Below are 20,780 nucleotides of genomic sequence, written 5' to 3'. Positions count from 1 at the left end.
ACTTCCTCTTTGAGCTTCAAATCATTGCAAGGAAGTTTCTGAGTATGTAAATGCTTCACCTGCAGCCAATATTATTTTCACCTTCATTTTCTGGATCATTAGTTACTGAGTTGCTGGTGGCATCAGCTTTTTCAGTGACAAAGTTTATGATTACATTTTCCTGCTTGATTTGGTGCCCTGGATCTGCAGCATTGACACTCATCCAGTCTTTGAATGTCTTCTTCGTCACATTCATGCACTTGTGTTCTTTGAGCATATTGATCATTCTGGACATATCGTTCTGTTCATGCATTTCAACTGGACTTAGAGAACTTTCTTCCATACCAAAATTTTATTCCACACATTTTTCAAATTCTGTTCCTTTACACACTCCTGTGGTGCTCCAGTCATGTAGGAAGCCTCTTTCAAATCAATATTTTTATGATTTCTTAACAGACTTACTTGCTTCCTCTTCTCCTTCTAAAAATAAATTACATAAACAATTCTTTTTTGTAATACCTTTTGAAAGTCTCAATAATAACTTGATCCATGGGCTGTATTAAGGAGATTATGTTAGGTGGAGGAAACACCACTTTTATGAGGTCTTCATTTTTGTTTAAGATGTCACATGATGGTGTGTTGTGAAGGATTATTAATCTCTTATCCCTTTTGCAATTTTTTAGGTGACAAGCCTTTACAGAAAATACAAAAACTTCCATAAACACTTCCATGAAAATTGTACTATGCGTACAGATTCTCGTTTGCAATGTGTAAGCAGTGTTTGGAACAATGCAGTTTCTTACTTTTGCCATTGACTAGCACAGGTATTGTGACAGCCTAAATCAGTAATATGGTCTTCGCTTCTTTTAGGACCAGATGCTGCTAATTCATGACACGAAGCAAGTTTTTTTCTTGGCAAAGTTTTCCAGTTGAATCCAGTTTCAATGGCATTGTAAACACTTCAGAGAGCATAATCTTCTTCCCGCAATACACCCCTTAGTTTGGTTTTGAAAGAATGCTGTGAGTAGACTTAAAGTGTTTTAACAAACCTGTGCTTGCTTTAAAGTGATTGGCTGACAAAAATGCATCACAGTCTCGATTTCAATGCTTTACAAACTATTGTGCTGTGTTTGGTGGAATATATACTTTCATAATACAAAAATATTCTGCAGACATGTTATTGCACATCAAAACCCGTAATTTTTTGGCTGGGCTTCATTTCCTGAAGTGCCAGGAAGGTCTACACCATTGTATAAAATGTTTGCCATTCAAAGGATTGGCAAGTTTTACAGTTCCGAGGGAAGGTATACTGTCACGTAAATGGAAAAAGTATGTTTTCACATGGGAATATGTGTACATTCAACCAAGAAAGTGTGTATTTTCACCCAAGAAATCCAGGAAATTTGGGAACTTTTTTTCCCTTATCCGTATCTACACCCTAACAAAGCTTCAATATAAAATTTGTGATGCTTGTCCCTTTTTTTTTTTAGATCCATAATTGTCAGTTTACCAACCTTGTACTCATTAGATATATTGGTTGCAGATTCATCTCCACTAACCTATTATTAATCTTATGTTTATCTTTCATAGAAACGATAACATATTTGCATTTAGGGGTTTTACATTGCAAGTTTACTTTGTGTGATCAAGGTGACTTAAGGATACAGGGTACTTATAAATGGCGGAAAAATCAAAACAATTTTATGACTTTATTAAATTCTATAGTCTTTCCTGGCTATATTTATATATTCATTATAGGGTTTCAAATGAAAAATGACCTATATATACCAAATTTTAAAGTTACAGTCATGTATGCCACCACACCCCCCTTTATTTCTGTTACAGAAACCAGTATTATTTCGAAAATTAATGAGTTCAATGTTTATGGTGATACCTTGGTAACAAAACTGGAGTGTTGTGGACATGTGCAAAAGAGGATGGGTGCTAGATTGATGAAGCTACGAAGAGAAATGAAAGGAAAGTTGCTATCACCCCCTGAGGGTTCGGGGGGTTAGAATAGGCCCGCGGTATTCCTGCCTGTCGTAAGAGGCGACTAAAAGGAGTCTCAAACGTTTCGGCCTTATGTGATGGTCCCCTATCGGGTTTGACCTCCATATCTCAAAATTTTTCCGAAGAGCAAGCCGATTGGGGAAGGGCGCCTTACTTGGTGCATTGTGTCCATCTTGCGTTGAGATCTTTCACTAGCTTATTTGTCATTGCATTGCAGTCCTGCCTGCTCTCCATCTCTTGGGCATGGATACGTTCCTGCGTGCACTTTCCGCCATGCAATGTGCAGTGCCACTTTCTGCACTGATGGTGACCATGGACTACATGTCACCTAAAATCCAGCACGGTAGCCAGTCCATTGTGGTGGGGCCGCCATGTACCCTGTTGGTTATAGCCCCCCCGACAACACAGGGATCGCTCTACTGATGCCTGCGCCGTTAACTCCCCATGTATGCCAAGGATTAGATGCCCATCTCCCTGGGGCATCGGGACTCCCGGCAATGGCCATCCTGTCAGGTGGCCCTTGCTGTGGCTGAGTGGCGCCCGTGGGGAGGGCCCTTGGTCCGAGTAGATGGCATCAGGGTGGATGACACGCAATGAAGCGTGGCACATCATCTCTTGCCGGTGGCCAGCGTTCGAGGGCTCATTTTAAAGCTAATGTGTATGACCCCAAATCTTTCCCCTCCCTGGCCACACCATGGGAGGAACGAAAGGCTATGAATGACAGTGAAACTTATTCGCCCCGGTAATTTGTCTGTACCAGAGCTGATGGTGAATCCTTTGTATCTGTGAAGCCACAGTTCTTTGTAGAACATTTAGAGGACAAGTTCGGGGAGGTGGAGGGCTTGTCCAAAATGCGGTCCAGTTCAGTCTTGATAAAAACAGCATCCCCTGCGCAGTCACGGGCCTTGCTCGCTTGTAAGCAGCTGGGGGATGTTTCAGTTAATATCACGCCCCATAAAAGCTTAAATATGGTCCAGGGCATTATTTTCCACAGGGATCTCCTTTTACAGTCTAATGACGAGCTGCGCGCTTACCTAGAGCGGCAAGGTGTCCATTTCGTCTGGCGCGTCCACCGGGGTCCGAGGGATCATCAAGTTGCCACCGGTGCCTTCATCTTGGCCTTTGAGGGTGACACATTACCTGAGAAGGTCAAGGTGATGATCTACCGTTGTGATGTAAAGCCATATATCCCTCCCCCGATGCGGTGCTTCAAGTGTTGGAAGTTCGGCCATATGTCTTCACACTTTGCTTCCAGCCTCGTACGTCGCGATTGCGGTCGACCATCCCATCCTGATACTCCCTGTGCCCCGCCTCCCATCTGTGTCAACTGCAGAGAGCACCATCCCCCTTACTCGCCAGACTGTCCGACTCTTCAGAAGGAAAGGAAACTAATGGAAATCAAGACCCTGGACCGACTGACCTACACGGAGGCTAAACGGAAATTTGACCGGCTTCATCCTGTGCGCATGACGACGTCTTATGCCGCCACAGTCACTCCTGCTACGGTTACGTCAGCTGCAACCCATCCAGTCAGCTCTCAGAGTCGAAGGACCAAACCTGCCCCCTTGATTGTGGAAGGCACTTCACTCCCTGTTGCTCCTGCTCCGTCTCTTCAGGAGCAACACCGCCCCAACCATCTGGGACATCTGTAACCCTTTCCCAGCCAGAGAAGTGTCAGACTTCTTCGGCTCCTCTCACCAGGAAGGGGTCCCTTGGGGACCTTCCTTCGCAAGTTCCGACCAGCAGAAATGCGGATACCCGCAAGTGGCTGAAACACCCACCGGCCGCTGGTCGTAGGGCCTCACGGTCGTCGTCCGTCCCTGAGACTGACCCAGGGAAGCCCTCCCAGCCTCAACCATCGAAGGCACAGCGAGAGAAACAGTAGAAGAAAAAGATTCATAAGAATCACGACAGTGCGGTGGCACCTGTCTCACCGCTTTCAACAAGCTCCGCGTCTGAGTATGAGGTCGAGATTCTGGCGTCTGCTGAAGACCTGGATCTCACCAGACCCTCGGACGCAATGGATGTCGCTCTAGCACGGGTACTGAATCGGTGGCAGCAAGTGACCCAGTGGCGTAAACTGCCTCCCCAGTACCTTCAAGCCTTTCTCAGCCATGGACAATGAGTGTCCGTCTCAATGTCGGGAAAGCATTGTTATCCCCATTTTGAAACCTGGCAAGAACACTTTGGAGGTGGACAGCTACCGCCCCATTAGCCTCACCAACATTCTTTGCAAGTTGCTTGAACGGGTGGTGAGCCGGCGGCTGAGTTAGGTACTCAAGTCTCGGGGCCTTCTGGCTCCATCTCAGGGTGGGTTCCGTAAAGGCCGCTCTGTCGCCGACAATCTGGTGAGCCTGGAGTCAGCCATCCATACAGCCTTTGCCCGTCGTCAGCACCTCGTCGCTGTCTTTTTCGACATGCGGAAGGCGTATGATACGACATGGTGCCATCACATCCTCTATACCCTTCATGGTTGGGGTCTTCGGGATCCACTGCCGATTTTCATCCGAAATTTTCTGTTGCATCGAACCTTCCACATGCAAATCGCAGCCTCTCATAGTTCCTCCCGAGTTCAGGAGAACGGGGTGCCTCAGGGATCTGTTTTAAGTGTCTGCCTGTTTTTAATAGCAATTAACGGGCTCGCTCTGTCAGTGAGACGTTCCCACCGCATCCTTGTATGCTAATGACTTCTGCCTTTACTATAGCTCTATTGGCATTGCAGCTGCTGAACGTCAGCTGCAGGGCACTATCCGCAAGACGCAGTCTTGGGCTGTAGTGCATGGCTTCCAGTTTTCGGCAGCCAAGACCTGCGTTATGCATTTCTGCCGGCGACGCACTGTTCACCCAGAGCTGCGGCTTTATCTTGCCGGCGAACTTCTTGCTGTGGTGGAGACACATAGGTTTTTGGGAGTGGTTTTTGATGCCCGGTTGACTTGGCTGCCTCATATTCGGCAGCTTAAACAGATGTGTTAGCGGCATCTAAATGCTCTGCGATGCGTGAGCCACACCAGCTGGGGCGCCGACCGATCTACCCTCTTACGGCTCTACCAGGCGTTAATCCAGTCCCGTCTGGATTATGGGAGCCTGGCTTATGGTTCAGCATCCCCTTCTGCGTTGCGGGTGCTGGACCCAATCCTTCAGTGATATGCGCCTTGCCACTGGTGCTTTCCAGACCAGCCATGTGAACAGCTTACTTGTGGAAGCAGGTGTCCCTCCACTGCAGTTACGGCGCCGACGTTTACTGGCCGCTTATGCTGCCCATGTTTTTAGCTTGCCCGGGCATCCAAATTATCGTCTTCTGTTCCCACTGTCGGTTGTCCATCTCCCAGAACGTCGGCCCCGGTTGGGTTGTACGATCGCGGTCCGAGTCAGAGAGCTTCTCTCGGGGGTTGAGGTTTTCCCTCTTCCACCTCCTTTCCTGGCCCCTCTGCGTACACCCCCGTGGTGCGTGCCCCGCCCTTGCCTTTGGCTCGGTTTGGCACAGGGCCTGAAGGACTTAGTCCCTCCGGAGGCCTTCCGCCGCTGCTTTCTATCCATCCTTGCCACGTATCAGGGCTCTGGCATTGTTTATACTGACAGTTCGATGGTTGCTGGTCGTGTCGGTTATGCTCTGACTCTAGGGGACCACTACGAACAACATTCCTTGCTGGCTGGCTGCAGCGTTTTCACTGCTGAGCTGGTCGCCATCTTTCGTGCCCTAGAGTATATCCGCTCCTGCTCAGGTGAGTCCTTCGTTATCTGTAGCGACTCCCTGAGCAGTTTATGAGCTATCGACCAGTGTTTCCCTCGCTCTCATCTGGTGACGGCTGTCCAGGAGTCCCTCCATGCTCTTGCCCATTGCGGCCGCTCTGTGGTCTTTGTGTGGACCCCAGGCCATGTCGGGATACCCGGCAATGAAAATGTTGACTGCCTGGCGAAAGAGGCCACCAGTAAACCATCTCTGGACATTGGCCTCCCGGAGACTGATTTGCGAGCTGTCTTACGCCCCAAAGTTTTCACGCTTTGGGACGCTGAATGGCGCGATCTGACCACGCCCAATAAACTCCGTGCTATCAAGGAGACAACGACTGTGTGGCACTCCTCCTTGCGAGTCTCTGGCAAAGGAGTCTGTCGTCCTCTGCCGACTGTGCATTGGGCACACACGGATGACGCACGCCCACTTATTGCGCCATGAGGACCCCCCTCTATGTCGCTGCGGGTCGGCATTGACAGTGGTCCACATTTTGTTGGCCTGTCCACTTTTAACTGTGCTCTGGTAGACGTTTGCACTGCCTGATACGCTCCCTGCCCCTTTAACTGATGACAATGCTAAGGCAGGCTTAGTTTTGCGTTTTATTCGGGCAGGGGGCTTTCATCACTTAATCTAAGTGTTTGTCCTTTTGTATTGATTCTGGCCTTTGGCCATCGATTTTAGTCTGAGTTTTTAGTTTGTTTTTTCTTTTGGTGGTTGGCTTTTCCTTTTTTGTCTCTATGGTCGGCCAACCAATGTAACACACTGTGTGATTTTAATTTGTTTTGTCTGTTCTCTGTATGAGTCTGTCTTGTCGTGTGTCATCTGTCATCTTTTCCTTGTTCGCTTTTATTCTGTGTGGGTGTTTTTAAGTTTTGGAAAAAGGGACCGATGACCGTAGCAGTCTGGTCCCTTTAATCCCCCAAACCAACCAACCAAAGTTGCTATCTGATGGAAAATCTCTGTCCGGCCGAGGCAGATTGACGGAAATGGAAATAGACCTTCTTCACAGTTATTATGGACTGGCCATTAGATGAACTGCACCTCTGAATGATGTTACAGCAATGATAAATGATGTATGGGTCACCTCCTTTCATAAGTTGTACACAGATGACCACCCTATTCACAGACTTTGCCCGTAGGAGCAGATTCTTGGTGTGATTACCAAAAAGCAAAAGGAAGTGATCAAATATACCATCATAAGCATTCTCTTCCTGAGCCTATTATGAATGAAATAAAGCCAATTTTTAGAGACCTCAGTGTCCCTGCTTTGCTTAGTAAATGTCTTCATGGGGGCACTCAGAATACAAATGGAAGTTTCAACCATTGCATATGGGGAAGATTACGCAAGAATGTTTTTGTAGAACTAAATACATTAAAAGTTGGTGTACTAGATGCAGTGATATGTTTCAATGATGGAGTGAGAGGAGGGTTGGAAGTCCTGAGAAATTTAGGCATAAAATGTGACTCTAATGCGGAAGATCAATTGCTTGCGTGTGACAGACAATGGGTGCATGAAGCTGAAAGATTCACTCTTCAAGTTACCAAAGAAGCAAGAAGTACTTATAGGAATACCAAGATGAAGCTTGAAGATGAAGAAACACTGCAGGATGAAGACTATGCTAGACATCTTGCAAAGATGACATGTTTTGTCATGGATAGTTGAGTCAGCATTAGAGTGTTATGGAGATGCTCAACAAACTGTAGTGGCAGACACTACAAGAGGGGCATAGTGTATCGTGGAGAGGTTTAGTATTAAAATTCCATAAGCATACATTCTGGGAAGAGGCAATATTATTATTACAACTTCCTGTGTATGCCTCATGGATTGATGATAATGAGAAAATCCAAGAAATTGGACCTGGTACAGAGATTTACCAACTATCATTCACCAATGGACCTTCCCATGAGTCACAGCATGCTCCAGCGAAGTCAAGGCTATGCTGATGCTAGCTGGCTGCTGGCAGGGTCACCCAAGCTGGACAGGCCTCAACGGAGAAGCTAGACAAATTTCTCACATAGGGCAGAGAGGGCTCTATAGGCAAAGGGAAGTAAACCTCCTCAGTGAAGTAAACCAAAGAGAAAATCCTGGATCTCCAGATTGGGGGTTGGGCATGGGGCTAACAAATGCACCTCATAGAGTGGAATTGTTGCAGATACCACACATTGGCCTCGGAAGAACATGGATTACACGATAGGGCAAAGAAAAATATTAACAAGATGGAAAACAGATATCATGATCACCACTTGGAAGTGAGAACACTTAAGAGACCTGACATACTGCAAGAAATTAGAGGAGAAATGGGTATGTATTGAGTGAAAATAGCTGCATTACAACAAATATGATGGAAAGGACATGGAATGATTGCACTGGGGAAACACATACAGAGAGAATACAGCCATCACAGTACTCTCTTTCTTATACATAGCTCAATGATGGCAAAAATAATAAGTGTCAAAGATATTACTAACATGTTGTGTTCTTTGAGACTGTAAGTTAATATAGGTAAAACAAAGTATATGACGAAGGGAGATTCTTGTGTGGTAGAAGAAAGATTTCAATAAAGATAAACGGGAAAAGAGTTCCAAAGAGAGGAAATGTTTAAATACCTTGACTCAATAATGACAGAAGATAGCAGAACAGTAGCAGAAATTCAAGAAAGGGTAGCAAGTGCAAACCGATGTTAATCCTCGCAGAATGTATTCAAGTCCAGAAATGTTAGTAGGAATACAAAAATCCAAATACATTTGACTATATTTAGACCTGTAGCAATGTATGGATCGGAAGGCTCAGTTATGGCCACAAGAGAGGAAGGCTGCTTATTGAGATGGGAAAGGAAATTCTGAGAAAGGTATTTGGGCTAGTGAGAGAGCAAGGAAGCTGGAGAATAAGGACAAATGCAGAACTAAAGACACTTTAAGGACAGATGAATATTGTAGTGAAAAGTGAGCAAGGAAGAATAAGGTGGGCTAGACATGTACAGAGAATGCTAGAAACTGAAAGTGTTAAGAAAGTGTTTGTAGGAAACCTTAAAGGGAGAAGGAGAAGAGGAAGATCCAGAAAAAGTTGTCTTGAAGATATGGAGGAGGACCTCAAAGTAATGGGAATCAGGAACTGGAGAAGGAAAGCAGGGGGCAACGAAGAATGGAGGCAGGCTACAAAGGGGGTCAAGGTTTTGCCATGACTGTAGTGTCCACCTGTAAGCAAGCAAGTAAGTATTCACACATGAAGCAGGGAAGGTGATCCTATAGTAGTACCAGAAGTACCCTCCACTACACATCATAGGATGGCTTGTTGAGTGTAAATGTAGATATATATGTAGATATGATAGTTTGTAAAGGATGTTTTCTCTTCAAGGAACGTTTTGCTGTTAGTACTAGTTGTGTAATCGGAAACTGTGAGAAGTGTGTATTTAGAGTCAAGTTCATATCAAGAGTCCAGTATTTGAAGTGGTAGACAGTAAAAAGCACTGACTGTCAATTTTGCAAAGATTAGGCTGAACATATTATCTTTTGTATTTTCAAATGCACCATGTGTTGTTAATAATTAGTTCCACCTAAAAAGTATTGCTTTTGCTGATTGCAGTTATATTCTTATGTTTGAATTTAACCAACATATAATGTGGAATAACCCAAAATGATGTCCTAGAAGGTTGCACACAGGTATTTCATTTGCATCACAGTGAGTGCCCATACTGTACCTGCCTGCTACTACTTGTGGTACTTAGTCTGATCATTACTTTTGTAATTTTTCCTCTGTCAGTTGGTCCCAAAATGATGAGTGTAAGTCATTAACAGTCCCTTCAGATCTATTCAGAGGCTTTTGTTGTATAATAGCATGGTATTCCCAAAGCAGACACCTAGCTATTGAATTAATGTTGTGATAAGACTTGTGACAAAAAGCCTTTTAAAAATTTTATTACTTAATATTACTCTGGTAGTTTTCAGCTCAATTAGAAGGGGCTTGGGGCCAGTGGTAGAAAGAAACAGAAGTGACAAAGTGTACAGGTTCTACAGTGGAATCTAATCTCTGATAGCTGTGGGAACCGTTTATTTAGGAGATGAGTGCTTTACCACTAACTTAACGAAATGCTGCTGTGTTAAATCTTTTATCGGCAAATCAGGTAGATAGTTTGCACTGTGAGAGATGAGCTTAGTTGTAGCTAATTTATGGAATAGCTTTCTGTACTCAGAGAATTATATTTATGAAACTTCTGGCAGATTAAAACTGTGTGCCGGACCGAGACTTGAACTTGGGACCTACCTTGGTAGAGCACTTGCCCGCGAAAGGCAAAGGTCCCGAGTTCGAGTCTCGGTCTGGCACACAGTTTTAATCTGCCAGGAAGTTCCATATCAGCGCACACTCCGCTGCTGAGTGAAAATCTCATTCTGGAAAGTTTCCAGATATTTCCTGTGATGTTGGGAAGTGCAACTACACTAACAGCATGAAGACTGCATTTCTGTAGCTGAGCTCTTCATTGAGTAAGATGATAGTTCGCATTACTGAAGACTCACATGCCACGAAAGAACTCTTGAGCAGAGGTGACAACCAACAAAGATCTCTGGCACAAAATTTTTGTAGCCAAACTGCTATTACTATAGTGTCAGATAATTGTATAAATTGAGATACAGACAGACTACAATATTTAAAAAAATTACTTTCGCACTAAATCAGTAGTACAATGTTCACGTATTAGATACACTTCCTCTACAAACTGCCACATCATGTTGCCAGCTTGTGCAAACTGGCACTTCAAACTATGACAGCCGTCACATGTCCTTAACTCCCCCCCCCCCCCTCCCCCCCCCCCCACCTTTTTCTAAGAAGTCCAAAACTGAATTATTGCGAAATTCTGACAGTGCAATCCAGTAGTTAACCCAAAGGCCTTTGAAACTGTGATAGGTATGTGGAGGAAGTGTTGAAAATTCGCACTAATTTGCTATACTGTTTGATAACTGAGGTTTTTCCTACATTGTTGCTGAAATTGTTCTGAAGCAATAGTAATAAATAAAAATTAGTGAAGCGACCAACATTTTCTCTGTGTTTGATGAAGACACCATTCATATAATGAAAGGAGGAGACTGTAGTCATTAATTATAAAAATGTGTGTGTTTTCCATACTACTCCTAAACCACTGGGCCGATTTCAACCAAATTTGGTACGCATATACCTTACTGTCAGGCGAAAATTTCTGGTGGCGGAATTAATTTCAAACTTTTACAAAATTTTTTCTCACTGGCAATCCCAACAAAATGAAGAAAGGAAAATTTTTATCGCTTACTACTTTTTAACTGCTCATGCAGTAAAAGTACTTCATAAGGCATGATGTTGTAATTTATTACTTCTTTACTGCTAACTGTATTCATGACACATTTTGCAGGCAGTATGCACACACACCACTTAATTTAAATGAAACTATATCATTATACAACACACAGTTCAGGGTATATGCTGTCATAAACAATGAGATGCGTGAAAAACTGCCACTTTGTGCATGATGTTTAAATTTATTTCTTAATTGGTATGAATTCCATTTGCAACACATTGTGCAGACTGTATTCACATATGCCACTGAAAGTACCTACAAAATTATATCAATGTACGACATACAGTTCAGGAGATACGATGTCATGAGCATTAAGCAGAAGGCCAGACATTGCATGGTACAGGAGTGGATGCACAGCTATAAGTAAATACCTGGGCAACACCAGGCTTCTGTTCTAGTATTTAATGAGACAAAATGATAAATTGATAACTAGCTAAATATTTTTTTTGCTTAATTTAGTTATTGGCTCAGTAATGCATCGTTGGTCCAGGGGTTTTGAGCAAATAAAATCGCGAGTGGAAACACTACACGATGTATTGCTGCAGGATTTGAAGACCAGGAGTGAAAGAACTTCATCAAAGCTTCTGAAGTTACAAGACGAACCAACACCACCTTGGCAGGAGATGGAAATGCTGTGAGTAATGACATTGTTTTTCTTTCTCTCTCTAACATTTCTTTCTCTCTTTCTCCTTTTTATTGCATGTGGCATTTAAGGAACCTTCTTCTACAGTTTTCATGTATGAACGCTGTGGTGTAGCTAACTGATAGTAACAGGTAGAATATTTAAAATGGGATATAGTGAACACACAAACTCAAGTGAAAATAACCTTTCAGCTTTCAGCATATATCTCAGAGAGAACAAAACACTCCACTGAAAGTACTGACAGAAGCCTTGCTATTTTGCATAATGTCTCCAAAGGCCAATTTTAGAAGAAATACAGATCTTCATTCACATGACTAAGCACCCAGATCACATACTAAATGAATAAACAGAATTGTGCAGCAAACAGTTCATGGAAAATTTCGAAAGCACATGAATCGGTATGTGAAAGGCACTCCATTCTGCATTAATCACTAAATACACAACCAAAAATGATTCACAGAAACCTTCAACAGCACCATAATCAGCATATGAATTGCCCTCCATCCTACCTTAATCGCTCACAAAATATGAGACTGCAAACTATACACTGAAAACAATATTATCGTCTATGGATTCCATTGAAAAATGATTGAAACAGAATGCTTTCTCTTAAATAGTGTTGGAAAGGAAATGAAAATTTATTATGTAACCATGATGTGATGAAACACTGTCACGCACTGAAAATAGTGATACTAATACAATCACTGAGTACTGAATATATCAGAGATTATATGAGACCTTATAACAAAATTCTTTGTATCAACATCAGTCAGAATTACAATAACACCTAGAATAAATAATTCAGTGAGACATAAAGTGTAATCCAACAAGAAAAAATTCGCCATTGTATGTACAATACTGTTGTCATGTGGATCTCGTAATGCTTAATAATAAATGTGCCACAATTATGAAAAAAATTTATGTATTATGCTCAGCATTAACATAATACTGAAAGGTATAACCATAACTGTGACATCTTCTAACATAGATATGAGATACATTTATGTGTGATATATTGTCCACATCAACTAGATCTTGAACACAAATATGTAAGTAGTTAACATATGAATCATTTCATCACTGAGATCCTTATGATTCACATTCTATGCATCTAATTATAACAAATGCTTTTGTCTGTAGTAGATGGCTTGTGATAATGGGCAAAGCTCAAAACTAGTCAGCCATTAAATAAGTGGCAGTTTTCGTGTTCTGTGCATTCCCAATGTGCCACAGTCAGAGCAGACTGTCCTGTACAAATAAGAAAATATGCTGAGAGTCCCTCCTGTGAGTTATGTAATGTCATGGTATTGTTTTGTATGTTTGTCTAGGATGTGTATAAGACAGGACAATTTATGCAGAATTTTCGTACAAGAAGTGGTGTGATTAAAGGCAACCAGTCACCAAATAGATAAGCTTTGCGATGTTGATAGGCATTCAGATGTTCAATGGAAACTTACAGCTCAGCTTTTAAACTCACACATAGGCTGTGAAGTTGGGCATTCTCATGATGCTTTGGCATATTTTCTAAAACTGATGTGAAAACACACCGCTGCACCAAATGTGTTTTTAATAATTTGTTGAACAGGTTTGAACCAAACACATGGACTGTAGACTTCCATCCTTTGCGAACTGAAAACCCAAGTACTACTTGTGTAGACAATTTTGTGAAAGCATCTCTCTTTATTGTGAAGACACTGTAACACCACAAAAGAGAATAAAAAGATTTTGTATAACAATGCTTCCTGTACCCTTCACTTGCACTTACTTCTCAAAGTGTAAAGCTAAACATGTGTTGTCAGTTGAACTGAACACCTCCTGAAGCATCAAGGAATAGTTTGGTTAGTAATGGAGGGAATAAAAATTGTACAGGGAGAGCAGAGATTAACTACAAAAAGCAGATTCAAGTGGATGTCAGTTGCAACATTTGTGCAGAAATTGAGAGACTTGAAGGGAATGAACTGGTGTGGAGAGCTGCATCAAACCAGTCTTTGTACTGAAGACCACAACAACTTGAAACTTTCCTGAAACATTTAAATAAAATAAGTTTGTTTTACATTATGGACAGAGTAAACTCCTTTTGCTATCTAATAGGATTCTGGAATAAGTAAGTAAAAGATTCATCTAGCGAACTATGTTGGAGAAAACCTGGAGAATATGAGGATATCTTCTTCTTTGCCAACTATACATTACACATCCTGTAAACTTCTCTAGGGCTAAAGAGCAAGATTTGAGCGTTAGTCCTCGTTTACACCAGAATGAACACAAGCAAACAAACATTCAGAAACAATTCAGTAATGTTCAATACAATTCATCTGTATTTGAGAACTAATATTTACAGTGGAGGGAACTCGCTTCAGGGTGCCCTCGATACAACAATTAAACACTGGTTATAGCTACAGTGAAAATGTGATATTCAGTTGGGATTATTTTGCATAGCTTGTGTCAATTTGAATAGATACTCGACTCATATACTTACGGTTGCTGGCTGCTTCAGTGTACCCTCAATGTGTTGGAAAAAATACACTATCTAATTAAAAGTAACTAGATGCTCTGACCCCTAGGTGTTCCATTGGGTTCAGTCTGGGCTCTGGAATGGGGAGACCATTTCAGCAGTGTTATTGTCCACAAACCATTGCTTCACAGGTGCTGCTTTGTGACAAGGTGCATTGCCATACTAATACAGTCAGTCATCATCTCTAACCTGTTCCTCTACTTTATGCAGTTCACAATGCTGTAAAATGTTTCCATATCGTTACACAATTAGCATTTTCTTAAGCACAATGAGGGCACTACAGCCTAATTATGAAGAATGTCCCCATGGCGTTAACAACACCTCCTCCATAATTCGCTGTTGGCGCTGCCCATGATGCTAGGTAACATTCTCCAGACATTTGCCAAATCTAGACCTTCCATTGGTTTGCTGCAGTGTATAGTGTGATTTATCACTCCAAATCACTCATTTCCAGTCATCCACCGTCCAGTGGCATCACTCTTAAGACCGCCTTAGGAATTGATTAGCAACTACAGATATTGCGGTCTATGAGGAGCTGCTCAACTACTGTACCCCAATTTTATAAACTCTTTAAACAAAGTCATTGTCCCTGCTGAACTGCTGGAAGCTCTTTGGAACTCTAATGTAATGCCATCCACTGCTTTCGTGTGGTTTTTTACAACCACCTCCACAATGCTAGATGGTCCCTGTCCACCAGTACCCGAGGTCTGCCTGAATTTGGTGTAGCTATGGTTGTTTTTCCATGTTTCCTCTTCACAGTGACATCACAAACAATTGGCTTGGGCAGCTATAGAAGAGACTCAGAGGGAGCATTAGACAACAGATGACTAGAACAGTGACGTCCAGTGACTAGTCCACATTCATTGTCACTCTTAACCAACCATTCTGCTGTTACTGCTTCTCTACTGACAATATAATACTCCCAACATCATTTTATGCTGGTGGTTCCATCTCTTGTGACATCAGGTAGTCAATTCCACGTTCTGTAGCGGCGTCCAGATACTTTTGATCAAGTAGTGTACATAAAATGTCAAGCGAATTGCTGGATATCAGTAAACGGCTGCCAAAATATTTTGGTGCAGAGCCTTCTGGCCATCTTATGGTGTATACTGATGAGAATACCCTGAGTTCTGTTTAAAATAGCACTGGTGCATGCGTGGTGTCTCAGTTTGTCACTGCACATGCTTTGCTAGAGCTCATGTTAGTCTGCTTCAGTTCTGTGCAGCACATGGTAAAATCACAGAATGACACCAATTACATACATCACAGAGTATTTCTGTAACAACATTCCACGCATTATATAACTGGAAACTCCGTCCCGATTGGTAAGGTTCACAGTCAGTCATATTTCCACTTATTCATTTATAACGGAGTTCGAAAAGTTTGATATACGGGCACAATTTTTGTATCATTGTATTTCGTTGTAAGGTCGGTAGAATTACAGCATTCTGTCATAGCGGATTTGCTATCCTGGAGGGGACAAGTATGTCTCTGGTGTTCCACAATGCACTCCTGAACAAAAGTGTTGAGATTTCATCTTCTTTCTTGTTGTGATGTTTGCAGAGATCTCTATATATGCTGAGATGAATATCTATTTTCTAGGAACGCAAATTGAAGGTGTTTCAGTTCCACTTGCAGGTTGCCGGCATCTGACAAGACCTCCAAAATAGTCATTGTTTGTGCCAGATAAATGGTAACTAATTGAGTGAACTTTCAAAATGTGAATTGTCCAAGTGTACCAACTAGTTGCCACTATCCACCACAAACATTTGGTATTCACCAAACTCATACCATCTCAGATGCCAAAAACCTGCATTTGGAATTGGAGCACCTCCAAACTGTGTTTGTAGAAAATGGATATTCCTCTCAGCACATACAAAAAAAAAAGTGTCAGTGTTGCAAATCATATATATATATATATATATATATATATATATATATATATATATATATATATATATATATATAAAAAGAAAGATGATGAGACTTACCAAACAAAAGCGCTGGCAGGTCGATAGACACACAAACAAACACAAATATACACACAAAATTCAAGCTTTCGCAACAAACTGTTGCCTCATCAGGAAAGAGGGAAGGAGAGGGAAAGACGAAAGGATGTGGGTTTTAAGGGAGAGGGTAAGGAGTCATTCCAATCCCGGGAGCGGAAAGACTTACCTTAGGGGGAAAAAAGGACAGGTATACACTCGCACACACACACATATCCATCCACACATACAGACACAAGCAGACATATTTAAAGACCAATATATATATATATATATATATATATATATCTAAAAAGAAAGATGATGAGACTTACCAAACAAAAGCGCTGGCAGGTCGATACACACACAAAAAAACACAAATATACACACAAAATTCTAGCTTTCGCAACCAACGGTTGCTTCGTCAGGAAAGAGGGAAGGAGAGGGAAAGATGAAAGGCAGAGCCACGTGTGAAAGCACCCACGTGATTTACCAACTGACCTGCCTACACTGTGATGCATTCTATGTGGGAATGACCAGCAACAAACTGTCCATTCGCATGAATGGACACAGGCAGACAGTGTTTGTTGGTAATGAGGATCACCCTGTGGCTAAACATGCCTTGGTGCACAGCCAGCACATCTTGGCACAGTGTTACACCGTCCGGGTTATCTGGATACTTCCCACCAACACCAACCAATCCGAACTCCGGAGATGGGAACTTGCCCTTCAGTATATCCTCTCTTCTCGTTATCCGCCAGGCCTCAATCTCCGCTAATTTCTAGTTGCCGCCACTCATACCTCACCTGTCTCTCAACAACTTCTTTGCCTCTACTCTTCCACCTCGACTGACATCTCTGCCCAAACTCTTTGTCTTTAAATATGTCTGCTTGTGTCTGTATGTGTGGATGGATATGTGTGTGTGTGCGAGTGTATACCTGTCCTTTTTTCCCCCTAAGGTAAGTCTTTCCGCTCCCGGGATTGGAATGACTCCTTACCCCTCCCTTAAAACCCACATCCTTTCATCTTTCCCTCTCCTTCCCTCTTTCCTGACGAAGCAACCGTTGGTTGCGAAAGCTAGAATTTTGTGTGTATATTTGTGTTTTTTTGTGTGTGTATCGACGTGCCAGCGCTTTTGTTTGGTAAGTCTCATCATCTTTCTTTTTAGATATATTTTTTCCCCGTGGAATGTTTCCCTCTGTTATATTCATATATATATATATATATATATATATATATATATATATATATATATATATATATATGTCAAACGACACACGATGTTCAGCAGTGCATCATGGAGCACCAATGAAATACTCACCTCCTCCAAGACATCAAATCTACTATCACAGAACACTGTAATTCTACTGGCCATATGATGAAATACAAAACAAAAATTGTGACCCAGACTTCAAACTTTTGGAACTCTGTTATCAATGGATAAGTGTGAATATGCCTAGCTGAGGACCAGTTAGATAATCCTTGGAATCTTGTTGAGGAAAAACTTTGTATTCTGCATTGCTAAATCTTCAGATGTCACTAGGTCTCTTCCACATATACAACCTTCTTTCATGATTCTTAAACCAAGTGTTAATGATGATTAAATTACATTTTGTGCAAAATTCTACCAGGCGGCTTTCTCTTTCTTTCCTTTCCCCAGTCCATATTCACCCACTATTTTTCCATCTCTTCTTTTGCCCACTATTGAATTTCAGTCCCCCACATCACTATTGAATTTTCATCTCCCTTGACTATCTGAATAATTTGTTTTGTAATCACTTCATCATCTGCAAAACTAATTGCTGTATAAACTTGTGCTACTGTGGTGGGGGTGGTATTTGTGTCTATCCTGACTACAAAATGCGTTCACTATGCTATTCATAGTAGCTTATCCACATTCCTGTTTTCTTATTCGTTATTAAACGTACACCTGCATTACCCCTATTTGACTTTGTATTTATAACCCTGTAGTCACTTGACCAGAAGTTCCTTTCCTCCTGGCATCGAACTTCCAAAACTCTCACTATATCTAACTTAGCCTACCCATTTCCCTTTTTAAATTTTCTAATCTACCTGACCAGTTAAGGATCTGACATTTCACACTGTTATCTACGGAACACCAGTTTCGTTTCTCCTGGTAACAACATCCTTCTTAAAAGTCCCCACATGGAGATCCAAATGGGGTACTATTTCACCTCTGGAATATTTTACCCAAGATGATGCCATCATTTAACCATACAGTAGAGCTGCATTCTCTTGGGAAAAATTACAGCTGTAGTGTGCCCTTGCTTTCAGCTGTTCGCAACACCAGAACAACAAGGCTGTTTTGGTTGATGTTTCAATGACTGATCAATCATCCAGACTGTGGCCCCTGTAACTACTGAAAAGGCTGTTGTCCCACTTTAGGAACCTCATGTTTGTCTTGCCTCTCAACAGATTCCCTCCATTTTGATTGCACATGTGGTATGGCTCTCTGTATTGCTGGGACATGCAAGCCTCCCCACCAGTGGCAAGGTCCATGGTCCATGGGTGCATCCTCCCCAAAAGATTTAAAACATTCAGTTAGTGATTTGCATACACCATTTCACTGTCTGGAGTGAATTTTTTATTGGTAATTCCTTTTGAATGAAAGAAAATGGTGAGGAGTGCCTTGAAACAGCTTTTCTGCAAGTCCGCATGCACACTGTTTCGCTTTTAAAGATACTGGACCTTTTTATTCCAAGCTTTGGTGCTTTGTAAGTAGCTTGTACTGAAAATATTATGTTTTGTCAGCTGTTACGATGCAGATCTAGCGGCTGATCTTTTCATGTCTCTGCATTGTTCAACACTGCAGTCTTCTTGATAGTCACTGTGTGAGTGGTGCACAAAGCAACAATAGAACTTCTTGGACAAATTTTCAGTTATAATTTGGTGTACAGTTGTTTTAGGACTCCAGTGAGCAAATTAAGCTGATAGATGCACCATGATCGTTTCACAGAATTTCAGTCACTTTTTGAACATTTTCTTTGACTCTCTGTCAATTATGCACTTGGATGTGGATTATCTTCTATGCTTCATTTCTCAGACTGTGGCTCTTTTACCCAATTTAAAACAAAATGTACTGTTCACACATTGCTCCATTGCTCCTTTCATGACCAAAGTTAAAAACATACTCTTAATGTCCTGGTTATTATGAGCAGTGTGTGATACCAGCACAGTTAAATTGAAAATGGAAGGTAGTCAAAATACCATGCTAGTTAATTCATGTATCTGTTCAAAGATGGCATTAATAGTTACACAAATCTAAAATAGTATTGCAGGATCACTTGCAGCACCAGTAGATAATCTGTTGTGCTGATATAGCCTGAAAGGTTTACTGATTACCACAAAACACTTTTATTGTGTTTGTAACGGTAATTCGAGGGAGTTATCAGCTAAATCTATCATATTCAGAACAGAATGGGTTACTGGACCTTACAAATAATGTTACTGGTCTACATATATTTTGATATAGGACATCCCAGGAGAAATGGTCAGTATCCAGGGATATGACAGGAACAATTAATTGAAGCAAAAATGCCATATGGCATATGCCCTGTTCTGAATGGTTTCTGAGATAGAGCACATTTAATATACATTTGCTTTTAGGATATATATATATATAAAAAGAAAGATGATGAGACTTACCAAACAAAAGCGCTGGCAGGTCGATAGACACACAAACAAACACAAATATACACACAAAATTCAAGCTTTCGCAACAAACTGTTGCCTCATCAGGAAAGAGGGGAATATATATATATATATATATATATATATATATATATATATATATATATAAAATGTAACTTACCAAACGAAAGTGCTGGCATGTTGATACACACACAAACATACACACAAAATTCAAGCTTTCGTAACAAACTGTTGCCTCATCAGGAAAGAGGGAAGGAGAGGGAAAGACGAAAGGATGTGGGTTTTAAGGGAGAGGGTAAGAAGGAGTCATTCCAATCCCGGGAGCGGAAAGACTTACCTTAGGGGGAAAAAAGGACAGGTATACATTTGCGCGCGCGCGCACACACATACACACACAGACACACACACACACATATCCATCCACACATATACAGACACAAGCAGACATATTTAAAGACAAAGAGTTTGGGCAGAGATGTCAGTCGAGGCGGAAGTGCACAGGCAAAGATGTTGTTGAATGAAAGGTGAGGTATTAGTGACGGCAACTTGAAATTAGCGGAGATTGAGGCCTGGTGGGTAACGGGAAGAGAGGATATATTGAAGAGCAAGTTCCCATCTCCGGAGTTCGGATAGGTTGGTGTTGGTGGGAAGTATCCAGATAACCCGGACGGTGTAACACTGTGCCAAGATGTGCTGGCCGTGCACCAAGGCATGTTTAGCCACAGGGTGATCCTCATTACCAACAAACACTGTCTGCCTGTGTCCATTCATGCGAATGGACAGTTTGTTGCTAGTCATTCCCACATAGAATGCATCACAGTGTAGGCAGGTCAGTTGGTAAATCACGTGGGTGCTTTCACACGTGGCTCTGCCTTTGATCGTGTACACCTTCTGGGTTTCAGGACTGGAGTAGGTGGTGGTG

The 20,780-nt window shown here is 41.9% G+C and overlaps 1 protein-coding gene across 3 annotated transcripts in view; it reads left to right on the top strand.

The window, feature by feature from the left end:
* LOC126202996 (inhibitor of nuclear factor kappa-B kinase subunit alpha) overlaps positions 1–20,780 on the top strand; it is a 159,470-nt gene that overhangs the window by 98,878 nt on the left and 39,812 nt on the right. For all 3 annotated transcript variants that reach the window (XM_049937195.1, XM_049937194.1, XM_049937193.1), the window contains exon 12: positions 11,506–11,680. In XM_049937195.1, the coding sequence (XP_049793152.1) occupies positions 11,506–11,680 (175 nt within the window). The remainder of the gene's footprint in view (positions 1–11,505; positions 11,681–20,780) is intronic.

This window comes from Schistocerca nitens, chromosome 9 (genome assembly GCF_023898315.1).
Source record: "Schistocerca nitens isolate TAMUIC-IGC-003100 chromosome 9, iqSchNite1.1, whole genome shotgun sequence".
NCBI lineage: Eukaryota > Metazoa > Arthropoda > Insecta > Orthoptera > Acrididae > Schistocerca > Schistocerca nitens.
The sequence above is the reverse complement of the archived record's forward strand: the minus strand, read 5'-3'. Positions and strand labels throughout refer to the sequence as shown.